The sequence below is a fragment of the Ovis aries genome, chromosome 6 (genome assembly GCF_016772045.2).
Source record: "Ovis aries strain OAR_USU_Benz2616 breed Rambouillet chromosome 6, ARS-UI_Ramb_v3.0, whole genome shotgun sequence".
Classification (NCBI taxonomy): domain Eukaryota; kingdom Metazoa; phylum Chordata; class Mammalia; order Artiodactyla; family Bovidae; genus Ovis; species Ovis aries.
Genome location: NC_056059.1, coordinates 111,666,772 through 111,684,569, shown reverse-complemented (window position 1 = coordinate 111,684,569; position 17,798 = coordinate 111,666,772). Strand labels below are relative to the sequence as shown.

The 17,798-nt window shown below is 45.4% G+C and overlaps 1 protein-coding gene across 2 annotated transcripts in view; it reads right to left on the bottom strand.

The window, feature by feature from the left end:
* LOC114115250 (ADP-ribosyl cyclase/cyclic ADP-ribose hydrolase 1-like) overlaps nt 1–17,798 on the bottom strand; it is a 57,191-nt gene that overhangs the window by 23,833 nt on the left and 15,560 nt on the right. For both annotated transcript variants that reach the window (XM_060417415.1, XM_042251894.2), the window contains exons 2-5: nt 16,749–16,878; nt 14,086–14,218; nt 4,975–5,060; nt 1,322–1,395 (exon numbers count right to left, since the gene is read on the bottom strand). In XM_060417415.1, the coding sequence (XP_060273398.1) occupies nt 1,322–1,395; nt 4,975–5,060; nt 14,086–14,218; nt 16,749–16,878 (423 nt within the window). The remainder of the gene's footprint in view (nt 1–1,321; nt 1,396–4,974; nt 5,061–14,085; nt 14,219–16,748; nt 16,879–17,798) is intronic.

Here is a 17,798-nt window from a genome sequence, read left to right as displayed (position 1 = left end):
CAAGAAGATACAATTCTCTTACACTCGCTTAGACCGAGGTAAGGAGCTCACTAGAATCGCAGAATCTCTGCCCACCACCACCTGCTGAATCAGAGCCAGCAGCCCAACAATTCTCAGGCGATCCCCACACACAGTGAGTTTGACACGCGTGTCGTTGAAAGACCCCTCTGTCCTGTTCTGACCCCAGCCCTCAGCTCTCCCCATTAGGCTCCACTACTCCTGTCACAAGCGCCTGGGCCCCTAGTATCAGATTACAACATTTTGGAAGGTTCACACTTGCACCCGAAAGCCCGAAAAGTTGGGGTCAGAAGAAGACAAGAAGACAAAGGCTCCCCCTGGACTCAAACAGTAACAGAGGGCAAGGAGGGGCTGCTCTGGTGGTCCAGTGGTTAAGAATCCGCTTGCCGTGCAGGAGACGTGGGTTTAAACCTTGGTTGGGGAACTAAGGTCCCGCATGCGATGCGGGCGACTGCAACTAAGACAGGATGTAGCCAAATAAGTATTAAAAAAAAAAAAAAGAGAGGAAAGGAGAATTCATCTGGGGCATCTGGAGTGCCAGGTGGTGGCGCTTTAGTCACTCGGTTATGTCCAGCTCTTGTGATCCCATGGACTGTAGCCTACCAGGCTGTTCTGCCCATGGAGAGGAAAACAGTGGAGCAGGTTGCCCTTTCCTCCTCCAGGGGATCTGCCCAACCCAGGAATTGAACCCATGTCTCCTGTGTCTCCTGCACTGGCAGGCAGATTCTTCACCACTGAGCCACCTGGGAAGCTGTACAGGAGAGAGGGCTGCTGCTGCTGCTAAATCATAACAGTCGTGTCCGACTCTGTGCGACCCCATAGACGGAAGCCCATCAGGCTCCCCAGTCCCTGGGATTCTCCAGGCAAGAACACTGGAGTGGGTTGCCATTTCCTTCTCCAATGCATGCAAGTGAGAAGTGAAAGTGAAGTGCTGAGTCGTGTCCGACTCTTAGCAACCGCATGGACTGCAGCTTACCAGGCTCCTCTGTCCATGGGATTTTCCAGGCAAGAGTATTGGAGTGGGATGCCACGGCCTTCTCCGACAGGAGAGAGAGCAGGTCTCAAAAAGCTAAGAGGAAGAGTTGGACCCCGTGCAAGGACCTTTAGAGAATTTTAAACATCGGAGAAACTGGACAAAAGTGTTGACTTAGACAAAAATCTCACCACAGAATACAACATTCTACCTTTTGTAGCCCACATCGTCAGTCCTGAAGTTCGACATGAAAAGTATATTTTCTAAAGGCGAAAGAGCCAGTAGGAGACTGTGTTAGCCCTGACCCACTGGAGGCAAAGGGAAAAGTACCTCATCTCATCAAAGGCGTTCTCGAGCGACCCGTTGAGCAACACCTGGACTGTACCACAGGCACTTTCTGCAAACTTAAAAACAAACACCATTCCTCAGCATGCAGACTTAATGCCAGTCCCCAGCAGGTCCATCCCCAGCAGCTCTTAACATCAGCTGGTGAAAGAGCAGCTGCCTGTAGGGTTCTACCTCAGACGTTTACCCCAAATTCAGTTCAGTTCAGTTCAGTCTCTCAGTCGTGTCCGACTCTTTGCGACCCCATGGACTGTAGCACGCCAGGCCTCCCTGTCCATCACCAACTCCCGGAGTTCACTCAGACTCACGTCCATCGAGTCAGTGATGCCATCCAGCCATCTCTTCCTCTGTCGTCCCCTTCTCCTCCTGACCCCAATCCCTCCCAGCATCAGAGTCTTCTCCAATGAGTCAACTCTTCGCATGAGGTGGCCAAAGTACTGGAGTTTTAGCTTCAGCATCATTCCTTCCAAAGAAATCCCAGGGTTGATCTCCTTCAGAATGGACTGGTTGGATCTCCTTGCAGTCCAAGGGACTCTCAAGAGTCTTCTCCAACATCACAGTTCAAAAGCATCAATTCTTTGGCACTCAACCTTCTTCACAGTCCAACTCTCACATCCATACATGACCACTGGAAAAACCATAGCCTTGACTAGACGGACCTTAGTTGGCAAAGTAATGTCTCTGCTTTTGAATATGCTATCTAGGTTGGTCATAACTTTTCTTCCAAGGAGTAAGCATCTTTTAATTTCATGGCTGCAATGACCATCTGCAGTGATTTTGGAGCCCCCCAAAATAAAGTCTGACACTGTTTCCACTGTTTCCCCATCTATTTCCCATGAAGTGATGGGACTGGATGACATGATCTTCATTTTCTGAATGTTGAGCTTTAAGCCAACTTTTTCACTCTCCTCTTTCACTTTCATCAAGAGGCTTTTTAGTTCCTCTTCACTTTCTGCCATAACAGTGGTGTCATCTGCATATCTGAGCTTATTGATATTTCTCCCAGCAATCTCGATTCCAGCTTGTGTTTCTTCCAGCCCAGCGTTTCTCATGATGTACTCTGCATAGAAGTTAAATAAGCAGGGTGACAATATACAGACTTGACGGACTCTTTTTCCTATTTGGGACCAGTCTGTTGTTCCATGTCCAGTTCTAACTGTTGCTTCCTGACCTGCATACAGGTTTCTCAAGAGGCAGGTCAGGGGATCTGGCATCCCATCTCTCTCAGAATGTTCCACAGTTTCTTTTGATCCACACAGTCAAAGGCTTTGGCATAGTCAATAAAGCAGAAATAGATGTTTTTCTGGAACTCTCTTGCTTTTTCCATGATTCAGCGGATGTTGGCAATTTTTATCTCTCTTTCCTCTGCCTTTTCTAAAACCAGCTTGAGCATCTTACTGAGCATATGCTTCCCTCCAGAGTTCTGGAAGTCATTGTTCCAATCTGTGTCTGAACAATGAAGTTCAGCTTCATTGCTGCTAAGTTGGCGGTTCAGAAGGCAGAAGTCCAGATGAGTAAGAACAGCATCATTGCCAGAGAAGGACGGTAACATTGCTTTCCTAACACCACGCACTGTAGACACCATACCTCTTATTCAGTGGGAGCAGACCCTTCAGCAGTAAGAAAGGAAGATAGACAACAGAAAATGCCAAGGAGAAAGAAACTGTGACAGACGGTGGCCTTGAAGGCTGCATGGGCATACTGAGGAGTGGAGAACAATGAACGAGTGGGTATTCTTGAACATGGGGTTGTAGTTCTTCAGGCAACAAAGATTCAGCTGGAATCTTCGCTAGACGCTGGGGAAAATAAGATGAACAAAAGTATGTGATCTAGGGAGGGGAAAATGGATACATGTATATGTATGGCTGAGTCCCTTCACTGTTCACCTGAAACTGTCATAACATTGTTTGTTAATTGGCTATATGCTAATACAAAATAAAAGCACTATGCAATCTACTATTTCTTCCAGGAGGCCTACCCAGACCCCCTGGGACTATCTCTGCATCCCCTTCTCACATTATCCAGCTCTAGGGAATTGTGATGATGAGTTTAATGTGGGCTTAGCCCCTGGGACTGAGAGTTGTGAGCCTGGCTGTCGCACCCACCTCCACAGCACTGGAGCCTTGCAGCCAGGGTGGGCGCCCAAGGAAAGTCCATGGATGGAGAACAGGGAAGGAGAGCAAGATGCCCAAACACCCTGTGATGGAGAGCAGTGAGGAACCAGCAAAGGCACAACAGAGGAGGACCAAAACCAAGTGCTAGAGGGTGAATAGGATTTCACCTGGTAGGGGTAGAGGCAGGTGCACACAGAAAGGCCAGGACAGGGCTGCTGTAGTGGGCCAGTGGTTAATAATCTGCCTGCCAGTGCAGGGGACACAGGTTTGATCCCTGGTCTGGGAAGATCCCACATGCTGCAGAGCAATGAAACCCATGTACCACAACCTCTGAAGCTCCTGCGGCCAGAGTCTGTGCTCCACAACAAGAGAAGCCACACCAGTGAGAAGTCCTCACACTGCAACTAGAGAAAGCCTGGGTGCAGCAGTGATGACCCAGCACAGCCAAAAATAAATAAATCAATAAAAGTATTTTAAAAATAAGCACAAAAGCAGTTTAGAGTGAGGCCAGAAATATATAGACAGAGGCGAAGATGGTATTTCCCAGCATGAATTCTGGATCGGGAGTCAGACATCTTGGGACAAACACCCATGTTTGCCACTTGCTGCATCTCTATAGTGGAATGCTTTTTTACCTGCACCTCCATTTTGTCATCTGTAAAATGGGTATGATACTCAAGGTGCCTGCTTCACAGAGTTCTTGCGAGGATGCATGATTTTAATCCACATAAAACCCTGAGGACTACACCTAGCACACAGTAAATGGTCTGCAAATGTAGATTATTAACACTGTTCCAGGAATCTAAGATGGGCCAATACCTGGATCAGAGGATTCAACCGAGCCAGAGGTGCCTGGCAGCCAAGGCTCCAGAAAAAGGCAGAAGCAAGACTCTTCACCTAGAGCCCAAGACTTTCCATGAATGGCCACAAATTACATGTGAAAGTCTTTTGGCATGTGCTTACAAACATTTTTCGCAGGAAAGAACCTTAAACTTTTATTTCTAAAAGGATCTGGGATGCTCCCTTCTCCAAGTGAATTAAAACCAACCAGTGATTGGATGACCTCCTAAGCTCTTTGGTCTCCAAATTCAAGAATTTCGTGTGTGTTACTTACCCTTTTGTTTGTTTTTCTTCATAAAGTGAATTATTTTATTTTAATGTTTTTTACTGGAGGATAACTGCTTTCCAATGTTGGGTAGGTTTCACACAGTACAACAACACGCCAGCACCAGTGAAACTGCTCAGTCGTGTCAGACTCTTTGTGATCCCATGGACTGTAGCCTAGCAGGCTCCTCCATCCATGGAATTTTCTAGGCAAGAGTACTGGAATGGGTTGCCATTTCCTTCTCCAGGGGATGTTCCCGACCCAGGGATTGAACCCAGGTCTCCCACATTGCAGGCAGACACTTTACCGTCTGAGCTACCAGGGAAGCCCAAACAACATGAAACAGACATAAATATACATATATTCCCTCCTTCTAGACACTCCTTCCCATTCTGCCCCCATCCCACCCCGGTTCTTACCCTTTCGGACAGCACTTCCCAGAATACAGAACGATAGTTTGTTCTGCAGTCTTTCTCCCAGTCTGGACAAGACCACGTGTTCAAATCTAAAAGACATGGTTTGCAGAAAAGTACTTAAAGTGGGAGAGAAAAGGCGTAATTTCATCTCTGTTCTTTGTGGGCTGTCGGATCACAGTGGAGCCACTTTCTGCAGCATCACTGCCAAGACAGAGGACGGAGAACGGACGCCTCTCGACCCAATTTAACCAAGTGCCCCCTGAATCCCTTCCAAGTTCTCAGCTTACCCTCCACGCCCCAGACAGGAACACAGTGACCAGCTTTGAGTCATCATTCTGGGAAACTGCAGCAAAAGCTCATCTGACAGAGACAAGCCCCCAGTAGAATTTCCAGTTCCAGGAAGAATTTGAGATCATTTCCTCCCTCACTGCTTTCATCCCCACACCCTTAGGCTCAGATACCCTCAGAGTCTTCCTACACATACCCCATCCAGACAGGCTCAGCTGTCAGTGAGGAACCACAGACATAAGGTAGGAACACAGTTTCTGTGCTACTTCTACGAAGGATACCTGCCTTAACACACTGACATTTTTTGTATTGTTTTTTATTGAGGTATAACAGAGGATGAGCTGGTCAGCATGACCGACTCAATGGACATGAATTTGAGCAAACTCTGGGAGACAGTGCACAGCAGGGAAGCCTGGCACGCTGCAGTGTAATGTGCTGCAAAGAGTTGGACACGACTTAGCAACCGAACAGCTGCAACGACAAATAATTGACAAAATCGTAAACTACCTAAAGGGTATAATATAATGACTTGATGTGCATATATGCTGGGGAAAGATTCTCCCCCATCAGGCGAATTAGTGCATCCATCACCTCACATTCTTTTTTTTTTTTTTTTTTTTTAATGAGAACTTTGAAGTCCTTATGGTGAAAGCTGAATGCAGAAGAATTGATGCTTTTGAACTGTGGTGTTGGAGAAGACTCTTGAGAGTCCTTTGGACTGCAAGGAGATCCAACCAGTCCATCCTAAAGGAGATCAGTCCTGGGTATTCACTGGAAGGACTGATGCTGAAGCTGAAACTCCAATACTTTGGCTACCTCATGCAAAGAGCTGACTCATTTGAAAAGACCCTGATGCTGGGAAAGACTGAGGGCAGGAGGAGAAGGGGACGACATGGGATGAGATAGCTGGATGGCATCGCTGACTCAATGGACATGGGTTTGGGTGGACTCCGGGAGTTGGTGATGGACAGGGAGGCCTGGCGTGCTGCGGTTCATGGGTTGCAAAGTGTCAGACATGACTGAGCGACTGAACTGAACTGATGGCTTCTGTGGTGGCTCAGCAAGTAAAGAATCTGCCTGCAATGCAGGAAACCCTGGTTCGATTCCTGGATTGAGAAGATCTCCTGGAGAAGAGAACGCTACCCACTCCAGTATTCTGGCCTGGAGAATTTCACAGATTGTATAGTCCATGGGGTCAGAAAGAATTGGACATGACTGAGCAACTTTCACTTTCTTTGAAGTCCTACTGTCCAGCAAATTTCTATTATATAATACAGAGTTAACAATTATGGGCACCATGTTACACATCTCAGATCTTATCTGTCTAATAAATGAAAAATTTTACCCTTCTTTCCCTATTTCCTCCACTTTCCAACCCCTGGAAACCACTTATGTAGTTTCTGTTTCTATGGGTTCCTTTTTTTTTTTTTTTTAAGATTCCACTTATAAGTGGCACCATGCTGTATCTGTCTTTTTCTGTCTGGTTTATTTCACTTAGCCTAATACCCTCCAGCTTCATCATATTGTCACAAATGATGGGACTTTCTTTTTTCAAAGGCTCAATAATATCCCATTTTGTGTGTGTATATCACATTTTCTTCACCCAATGCATTTGACTAGGTACAAGACAGAAGCAATCTCATTGGGATGGCCAGATGGAGGCTGACCTAAAGGGGTCAGGGGTGAGCAGTCTGTCCAGCAAGAAAAGAGAGGATGTTAGTGAGCTGGATTCAGGCAGTGGTAACAGACACAGGAAGGAAAGGATGAATGCCAGGTAAATGACTAGATGGGGACTGATTGGGCATGGCAGCGGAGGGCAGAATGAGAGTGAAGGCACAATCTGGCATGGTGTCACCTTGGCTTTGCACCAGCAAGCAGGTCCTGGGGGTGTGGAGAGACCCCAGAACCCTTTCTCGTGCCCCAGAAGTCAGACACATAGCAGCCTCTTGTCTCCTCTGCAGGTATGTGCACAGCTGACCCTACAAAAGCACCCATCTTTCTGCTTCCCTCTTATTATAGGTTAACTCATGTACCCACCAAAAGATGTGTTGAAGGCTGTTTGCAGATGCAATCAAGTCACAAAGAGACTGCTACTTCAGTTAAAATAATAATTTTTTTTAAAATGAGGCTGCTAGGTTGGGTGGGTCCTAGTCCCATAAGGCTGAGGTCCTTATGAGAAGGGAGGTTTGGTTACAGAGGCAAACACAGGGAAAAGATGCTGTGGAGACGCACAGGAAGAAGACAGCCAAGTGGGGATGGAGACGGGGGTGGAGTGGGTATCCATGAGCAAGGTTTTCCAGCAAACACCAGAAGCTGGAAGAGTCAGAGTCTCTCCCCCTGGGACCTTCAGACAGAGCACAGCCCAGCCGACACCTTGATCAAGGACTTCTAGTCTCCAGAAATGTGAGAAAATAAATTTATATTGTTTGATGTCACATTCATTAGATCATAGAGAAAGCAAGGGATTTCCAGAAAAACATCTACTTCTGCTTCCTTGACTACGCTAAAGCCTTTGACTGTGTGGACACGGCGAACTGTGGAAAATTCTCGAAGAGATGGGAATACCAGACCACCTTACCTGTCTCCTAGGAAACCTGTATGCAAGTCAAGAAGCAGCAGTTAGAACTGGACATGGAACAATGGACTGGTTCCAAACTGGGGAAGGAGTATGACAGGACTGTATATTTTCACCCTGCTTATTTAATTCATATGCAGAGTACATCATAAGAAACGCTGTATGAATCAAGCTGGAATCGAGATTGTGTGTATGTGTGTGTGTGTGTGTGTGTGTGTGTGTGTGTGTGTGTGCACACGCTCAGTTGCTCAGTTGTGTCAGACTCTTTGTGACTCCGTGGAATGCAGCCTGCCAGGCCCCTCTGTTCATGGGATTTTCTCAGCAATAATACTGGAGTGGGTTGCCATGCCCTCCACCAGGGGATCTTCCCTACCCAGGAATTAAATTTGCATCTCCTGAATTAGCAGGCAGGTTCTTTATCACTGAGCCACCTGCCAGGAGAAATATCAACAACCTTAGCCATGCAGATGATACCACTCTTAATGGCAGAAAGTGAAGAGGAACTAAAGAGCCTCTAGATGAGGGTGAAAGAGGAGAGTGAAAAAGCTGGCATGAATCTCAACTTTCAAAAAACTAAGATCATGGCATCTGGTCCCATCACTTCATGGCAAATAGAAGGGGAAAAAGTGGAAACAGTGACAGACTTTATTTTCTTGGGCTCCTAAATCACTGCAGAGAGCAAATGCAAGGATAAAATTAATAGACTCTAGCTCCTTGGAAGGAAAACTATGACAAACCTAGACAGTATATTAAAAAGCAGAGACATTACTTTGCTGACAAAGGTCTATATAGTCAAAGCTATGGTTTTTTCCAGTAATCATGTATGGGTGTGAGAGTTGGACTATAAAGAAAGATAAGCACTGAGGAAATTGATGCTTTTGAATTGTGGTGCTGGAGAAGACTCTTGAGAATCCCTTGGACTGAAGGGAGATCAAACCAGTCAATCCTAAAGGAAATCATTCCTGAATATTCATTGGAAGGACTGGTGCTGAAGCTGAAATAATTTGGCCACCTGACATGAAGAACTGACTCATTAGAAAAGACCCAGATGCTAGAAAGATTGGAGGCAAGAGGAGAAGGGAGCAGCAGAGGATGAGATGGTTGGAACGCATTACCAGACATACTCAATGAACATGACTTTGAGCAAACTCTGGGAGATAGTAGAGGACAGAGGAGCCTGGTGTGCTTCAGTCCATGGGGTCACAAAGAGTTGGACATGACCTAGTGACTGAACAACAGCAAAAATGCGGTTCTTCATTATGGCAGCCTCAGGAAACTAACATAACTACAGATGTGGGCTTGACCGCCAATGACGGAAAATAAAGCTCTAGATCAGAAACCTTCCCGGGATGAGAAAGTAATCCTGAGGGTTTCCATAATAATTAAATGCATTAAAAACAAAATAACACAAATTAGAACAAAACCTTTTCCATGTACAGATGTAAATAAATACTGTGGAGTTGAAAGATAAATTTGAATCATCTCCAATAGAGGCAAAAATGTTGATGATAATGAAGTGAACATACATTTTTGTAAGGTGCTACAACGGTGCCCCTGTTCATAGGGTTTCATGAACATAAAGCTTTTTTATCTTCAAAACCACATCCAGAGAGAAGTTTCTGAGTTTGTCACCTACCTCCTGCCCACAAGGATATCTCCCCCTTGCTACCTGCTTATTAGGTAAAAAGAAAAGGAGAGAAATTTTACAATAAAGAGAAATCAAGTACATAAAAAGCAGAATACAAAGTTTTTTAAAAAATGGAATTAGAAGGTTACAATGGAAACTGCTGCTGCTAAGTCACTTCAGTTGTGTCCGACTCTGTGCGACCCCATAGATGGCAGCCCACCAGGCTACCCCATCCCTGGGGTTCTCCAGGCAAGAATGTTGCCATTTCCTTCTCCAATGTGTGAAAGTGAAGTCGCTCAGTTGTATCTGACTCTTCAAGACCCCATGGGCTGCAGCCTACCATTTTCATAATAAAGCAAAGCAACAAGGCAAAATTAATGTAACAAAAAATAAGGAAAAAGCATTTAAGCCAGACTGTAGAACAATTAAAACATAAATTTAGGAATGGAAAGACAGCAAACAAAATAAGAGGAAGAGGTTAAAATCAGTAAAACCTGAGGCCAAAGAAGAAGGAAGCTGACAAAATAAAATGACCTATATGGGATTTAATTGAAAAGAGAGCAATAATAAAAAACTCTAAATGGTAAACAGATGAGAAGTAGATATTTCTATATCTTTAACTTTAAGAAAGAATTGAAGTGGTAAATTGAAAAAAAAAAAACTAAAAAGTTTTAAGGAAACACATTCAAAAGCTAAAAGGATTAAATGAATGACCATCAAAAGCTAAAGCAGGTACACTCTTTACCACTAGTGCTGCTGGGAAGCCCAACTTACAATAAAGGAAATTTTAAAAGGAAAGCAAGAAATATGGCAAAAACTGGAAGTTAGCCAAAAAGAAAAAAAAATGGAGACACACATTTATATGTCATATTTCTGGGTGGAAAGTCTAGATTAAAAGTGAATTGAAAATTACAAAATAAACACACTAGATGAAAATATAGAAGACTTCCATCTTGCCTGAGGAAAACCTAAGCAAAACAGGCAACCCAGTAGCCAAATGGGGCAGGGTTGACAGACTTCCCTGCCTTTCTATAGACAAAACACAGAATATAAACAGTATGAAAAGAAAAACAGAAGCTGAGAAAAATAGATAGGTGACAGAACACAGGCAGGATGTCACGTGGTTCAGAATACAGATCCTTCAGCCAGGAATCCTGGGTCTGCTCCAGCTCTACCACTCACTAGCTGACAACCCACACTGCAGCCCTGGGCCTCAGACTTCTCATCTGTACAATGGGATCATCTCAGGAGTCCTGAAGGATTAAATGAGCAAATATTCATACAGCACATAGAGCAATGACTGGGACTATTATAAGTCCCAATAAATAGTAGCAATCACTGTTGACTTATATCGAACTTCTTTGAGAAAGCAATAAACATCCAATAAAAGGATTAATACATATGAGCGATCGGTTAACAACAGGAATAGAAATGTCCACTATTAAATACACAAATATGCTGAGCCTCAATATCGAAGCTAGGCAAACAACAGGTCCTATAGTGTAGCACGGAGGACCACACACAATCTCCCGGGATCAATCATAATGGAAACGAATATTGGAAAAGAATGCACATGTGAGTTTAAGTGAGTCACTTTGCTGTACAGCAGAAACCAGCAGAACACTGTAAATCAACTATACGTCAGTTTCAAAAATTGGAGGAGCTTCCCTGGTGACTCAGTTCAGTTCAGTTCAGTTGCTCAGTCGTGTTCGTCTCTTTCCGACCCCATGAACTGCAGCACGCCAGGCCTTCCTGTCCATCACCAACTCCTGTAACTTACTCAATCTCATGCCCATTGAGTCAGTGATGCCATCCAACCATCTCATCCTCTATCTTCTGCTGGGAGCCAGCATGAGGAATCCCGCCCGTGGCAAAGGTCATGAGGAAGAGACCCGACAGGCAAAGGCAAGTCGGATCTCGAGGGAACCTCCCTGGACCTACTCAAGTATCTACCCCCAAACCAGAATCTGTTTCCTTACTATATTATGCCTTTCACCAACTCCTCTGACATTAACAGGGGGCTGTCCCCCCACCACCTTTTTCTGGGAAAAGTTAATTTAGAGCTTTTAAATAATAAGTCTCCTGGGCATAATAAGAGTGTTTCAATCCAAAAACCTCTCTGATGGCTTTCTAGCCTGCCTGATAGGTTTATCCAGACTCTTAACAGCTACGCATATGATTGTTTACAGCCTTCCGACCGCAAGAGGCACAGGAAGCTTAAAGATCCTAGGAATGTAGGGCCTTCTGAGGAGTCAAAATCATTAGAACAGAACTGATTAAGGGTTTCACTGTTGAGCCAATACTTGCTGCCAAGTTTTCATATCTTTTATTTGTTGATAGAGTTGGCATGTAGAAAAAATAGGTAGTAGCCCTGGCATTAGCAACATTAGATCTTTGAGTTAAGTACTTTCTTTGTTATAACCCACTGCACCTTTGTTCTACAGGAATGTAACTTTATTTAGTACTTTGAGGGTGATGCAGATTAAAGAAAAAACACTTCAGGGGAAAATGAGTTTTCTGGTCGATAGACATTTATCTAGGAAAAGAGCCATAAAAATGTTAACAGGCCTCTTGGCCAGAAGATAATGTAAATCACCTGAGACCTTTTGTATACGGCAAGGTATGCAAAAAGAAAGCCTGGTCTCAGTAAGGGTCAGGACTGCTGCCCCTGCATAACTCTGCATATTCCATTATTTCTCTATGTACTACTTAGGGTATATAAGCTGCCTTTGAAAATAAAGTTGTGGGTCTTGCACTGATGCTTGGCTCTCCCATGTCATTCTTTTCTTATTCTCCCTTTTCAGGATAAATTCCCATCTGGAGCATAGAGGCTCACCGTGTCTACTTCTTTGCCTGGGCTTCTAAGACCTATGTGAGAGGGGGCCCAAGGTGGGGCACCCTCTGCTATTCAAGCGGGCGCCTGTGGCCTATGTAGATGGTGCAAGTCCCTTGTCTCGGGGCTTTATTGGCTTTCTATGTAAACCAAGGAATACAGCCTCTTTTCTCCTCTATTTTTTCACTACATTATTCTTCTCTAATCTCTCTTTAAATCTCTAATTAATCTCTCTTTAACTGCCGACTCTGTCCCCACTTCGGATACCCTGGATCCAACCGGGGCTGGACCCTGGTAGTCTTCCCCTTCTTTTGCCTTCAATCATTCCCAGATTAGGGTCTTTTCAAATGAGTCAGTTCTCCGCATCAGGTGGCCAAAGTATTGGAGTTTCAGCTTCAGCATCACTCCTTCCAGTGAATATTCAGGACCGTTTTCCTTTAGGATGGACTGGATGGATCTCCTTGCAGTCCAAGGGATTCTCAAAGTCTTCTCCAAACACCACAATTCAAAAGCATCAATTCTTTGGTGTTCAGTTTTTTTTATAGTCCAACTCTCACATCCATACACAACTACTGGAAAAACCATAGCTTTGACTAGAAAGACTTTTGTTGGCAAAATAATGTCTCTGCTTTTTAATATGCTGTCTAGGTTGGTCATAACTTTTCTTCCAAGGAGTAAGTGTCTTTTAATTTCATGGCTGCAGTCACCATCTGCAGTGATTTTGGAGCCACCCCCCTCGCCACCACAAAAATAAAGTCTGTCACTGTTTCCACTCTTTCCCCATCTATTTGACCAGAAGTGTTGGGACCGGGCACCATGATCCTAGTTTTCTGAATGTTGAGCTTTAAGCCGACTTTTTCCCTGGTGGCTCAGTGGTGAAGATTCCACCCGCCAATGCAGGAGACACGGGTTGATGCCCAATCCAAGAAGATCCTACATGCCAAGGAGCAACTAAGTCCGTGGACCCCAACCAAAGAAACCCAAGCACCCTGGAGCCCGTGACCACAACAGCAGAAGGTATGGCAGTGAGAGGCCCACACACAGCAACTAGAGCGTAGCCCCATGTGCCACAACAAGAGAAAGAGCCCTCACAGCAACAAAGACCCAGCATGCCCAAAAATAAATAAGTAAATAAAATGATTTTTTTGAAAAAGAGGGCATCCTTTTTGTATTTGGAAACAGTGGACATCTAGGTTGAAGAAGCCATCACAGTGAGTTTTTTTTTTTTTCTTGGTAAGTAAAAAGCAATAAAATAATATTAAGAAAAAAATATAGAAAGTAAAAGAATCAAACTACATAAAGCAAAAATACCCACATTATAAATAAAAAGAGGAGGAGAAAACGAAGTCAATGCGCAGTCAGACTTTCTCGGCAGAAATACCTTCCTGCAAGGAGGTGTTCTCTGTCTTTCTGGGAAGATAAAGGGACCTCTCACCTCTGGCAGAGCCGCGCACAGCCTGAGAAGCCTGGGACGTGGCCCCTGGGGGCTGTTCTGCAAATTAAGGGCTTCTGCCTGGCTCCCTTGGAGGCTCCTCCTGCTCAAGAATTCTTTGGTCCTGAATGGCGCCATTAGAGAAAGCAGACCACCATTTCAAAGCAGGCTACACCTTCCCTCAGGAAGGAGAGAATCAGGAAGCTTGGACAGTCCCAAATCCTGAAGGCATTTTTTCTCTAGAAAACATGAGCTGGCCTACAGAACACTGTCTTCCATCAGCCCAAGGAGCACTCAGAGCCCTAGGCTCCTGCACCCTGCGCTTCCCCGGGGCCGCCCCACACGACCCCAGATCTCACCAGGAGAGCCTGGCTCTCCACACCAGTGGAGGCGGTCCGCAAGGAAACCCAGCAGCGTGTCCTCCAGGGTCACCAGGCCCCGCAGTTTCGCGTATTCACGAGCCAGCTCCTTTGTTTTGCTCCATAAGACTCTCTAGGAAAGAATAAAGACAACCTATTATTGAATCAACTTACTAAGCTGAATAAAAACATCAAATCTGCATCTTTTTTAATGAAAGAAAACATGGGAGACATCATGTAAATCACCTGTATAAGAGTAAGGAGGGTGGGCATCATCAATTTCTGTGTGTGAGTGAGAGGGTGCGTATGTATGCGTGTGTGCATGATCATGTGTGTGTGTGTTCTCTAGGTCACAATGTAAAGTGAAGCAATTTTTCTGGACTGCAGGAACTGCAGGAAAAAAGCCTGAAAGCCACTAATTGGTATCTTATAATAGGACTTCCCTGCTGGTCCAATGGTTAAGAAATTGCCTGCCAACACTGGGGACACAAGTCTGATCCCTGATGTGGGAAGATCCCACATGTCAAGGGACAACTAAGCCTGTGAACCATGACTGCTAAAGCCTGCGCCCCCCAGACTCCCTTCTCTGCAACAAGAAAAGTCACTGCACTAGAGAAAAGCCTGAGCTCAGCAACAAAGACCCGAAATTAAATAAATAAAAATTAAAAATAAAAAAGTGCAGCCAAAGTTAAATAAATAAAAAATTTTTTTTAATCTTAGAATTCTTAAAGCTCCAAACACATCTGGGGAAGACATTAAGAAGTTCCAAATTCCTGAAGTTCTTGGCAAAACAATTTTTGCTACATGCCATTTTCTGAGAGAACTGCTCGTTGCTTCTTAAAGAGCTCTATAATTCCCACTTTCCCCCTCAAATCTCTCCTTACAAGCAGAGGAAAAGAACAAACACAGTGAGCTCTATCAGGGACCCTTGTAAAGGTCCCTTGTAAAGTCAGATTTCAGAACCATCTTCTGTTCCATGGATCTGTTTATTCTCAGTAGGAGGCAGTGGAGGGTGTATTTGCAGCCAGGCCCTGGAGTCTCGCTGCCTTTATAAAACCCAGCATCAGTGCTCACTAGCTCTCCGACCTCGGGCGACTAAGGAATCTCTAAGCCTCGAGTTCCCCATCTGTAAAATGGTGTGTGTGTGCTTAGTTGCTTCAGTCGCATCTGTCTTTTTGTGACCCCGTGGACTGTAGCCTACCAGGCTCCTCTGTCCATGGGATTCTCCAGGCAAGAATACTGGAGTGGGCAGCCAGCCTTGGGGGCTTCCCTGGTGGCTCAGATGGTAACAAGTGCACCTGTGATGCAGGGGACTCGGGTTCGATCCCTGGGTCAGGAAGATCCCCTGGAGAAGGAAATGGCAACCCACTCCTGTATTCTTGCCTGAAGAATCCCATGGACAGAGGAGCCTGCTGGGCTACAGTCCATGGGGTCACAAAGAGTTGGACATGACTGAGCATTGCCGTGCCTTACTCCAGGGGGTCTTCCCAACCCAGGGATCAGACCTTGGTCTCCTAAGTCCCCTGCTCTGAGACCCTGGTCTCTTACCTCTCCTGCATTGGCAGGCGGATTCTTGCCTCTTAGCCACCATCGATAATAATGGTAAGGAATCCCTGAGATGCTGAGGTGAAATGAGACAATACAAGGCAAGCGCTTGTCAGCGGTCCCATCACTTATTCAGCCAGCATCTCCCGGGTGGTGATCTACTAGCAGCTCCTCTGTGAAGGGCCTCGTGCTTGTTGTACCAACCAGAGCGCCATGGTAACCGCAGCTCTAACAGTGTGGGGAGACGCTGTAATTCGTGGCTTTAAGGCTTCGGGGCTACATGAAGATGCTTTGGGGCACACTGAATTTTCACCTTAAACGCCGATTTTAGAAAAGACGCACTCCATAGGTGCGGGGATTTGCGATGGAGGGGACACATGTATACCTATGGCCGATTCATATTGATGTATGGCACAGACCATCACAATACTGTAAAGTAATTGTCCTAAAATTAAGATAAATCAAGCTTTTAAAAAAGAAAAGATGCACTCCGTTAGAGACCTTTCCCAGTATAATTAGTGTATTAAAATGCAGGCCTGTCTGGGTCTAAATCTTGAACTCTGTGCATTTCAGCTGGGTACTTTCAAGAGCATCAAATTCAGTCATCACTGGTCCCCTAACTCAGGAAGCCTCGGTGTTCTTTCTGGTGAAATGGAAAGACTGATGCCTAACCTGCCTATTTCACAGGTTCACAGTGAAAACGTAACAGGATAAGATTCAGAGAGCCCTTTGTAAGCAAAAAGGACACTCAGAAAATTCAAAAAGGCATTGCTGTTACCATCATCACTATCACCAGAGGTTAGGGAGAGTTTTGAATTTTATCAGGTGGATCACTTTTGTTTGGATTGGGTTGGGATTTATGCTAGGTTTGTTTTGCCTGATTTTTGGCCAACTTTCCTTTCCTCTTTCTACATCCCCAATCCTCTCTCTCATCTCCTGTCCCCCGGGGTGTCCTGAATCCCTGTGACATCCTGGTCTCCCAAAGGCCCACAAGCTCCCTCCCCACCAGTCAAGCCTACATCCTAATATCCAGTTTTCCTCTTCCTTCACCCCGATTATGACCTCTTCCCTTTGGCTTTTATGGCCAGTTTTTAAATCCATAACTTGGCCCCAGTTACCTTGTTGCAAGGCACAGTGGGATCTGCCAGGTCGATCAGTCGTCTGTAGTCTTCCTTTGTCGCTTTGCAGGGATCCTTGGAAATGAATGCACTCATGAATGCCTGCTTGATCTCTTGGCAGTTTCTGCTTCTGTGAGATAAGACAGGAAGCAAAGTAAAAGATGAATAATGCGATTTCAAATATATGTTTAGAGCACAAGGCCTCCCAGGTGGCTCTAGCGGTAATGAATCTGCCTGCGAAGGCAAGAGATGCAGGAGACGCAGGTTCCATCCCTGGGTAGGGAAGGTCCCCTGGAGGAGGGCATGGCACCCACTCCAGTATTCTTGCCTGGAGAATCCCATGCACAGAGAAGCCTGGTGGGCTGCAGTCCACGGGACCACAAAGGGCTGGACACGACTGAGCGCACACACACGCCAAAGAAGTCTCACTGAGAAGGTCACTCTGTGCCAAGCGGTTCATCCACACCATTGTGTCTCATGTGCACAGCATCCGTATGGGATGAGCATCAGCCTCCACGCCCTACAAGGTCCCTGCGCTCATGAGGTTCCTCTCTGGTCAGAGAGACAGATCGGACACAAGCAAGCAAATAAGCTAACAAAGTAAGTACAGGTGATGACAGGAGCGTAGGGAATCAGTGGGGAATTTTGGTGCAATGGCCACCTTAGGAAGGCTGGTCAGGAGATGGCTCCCTAAGACTAGATGTTGGGAGGGGTGCGGTCCAGGCAGAGGGCCCTGCAACTGCAAAGGCCCTGAGGCAGAAAAGAACTTGCTGATTTTCAGGAAGTGAGTGAAGAACAAGGGGAGCAGAGGGGAGAAGTCAAGTCAGAAAAGTAACTGAGAGGAGATCACGCGGGCCTTTTAGACCAAGGAAACGGTTCCGAATCTTACCTAATTACAAGGGGAAAATGGTGGATAGGTGGAAGCAGGGAGGCAGCCTCTGCTGACTTTTTCTCTTTTTTTTTTGAAAAATCATTCTGAAAAAAATCTGTGATGGCCTCAAAGATGGAGTGAAGTCTTTGAAATAGAAACTCGAACCCCATGGCCCCCTC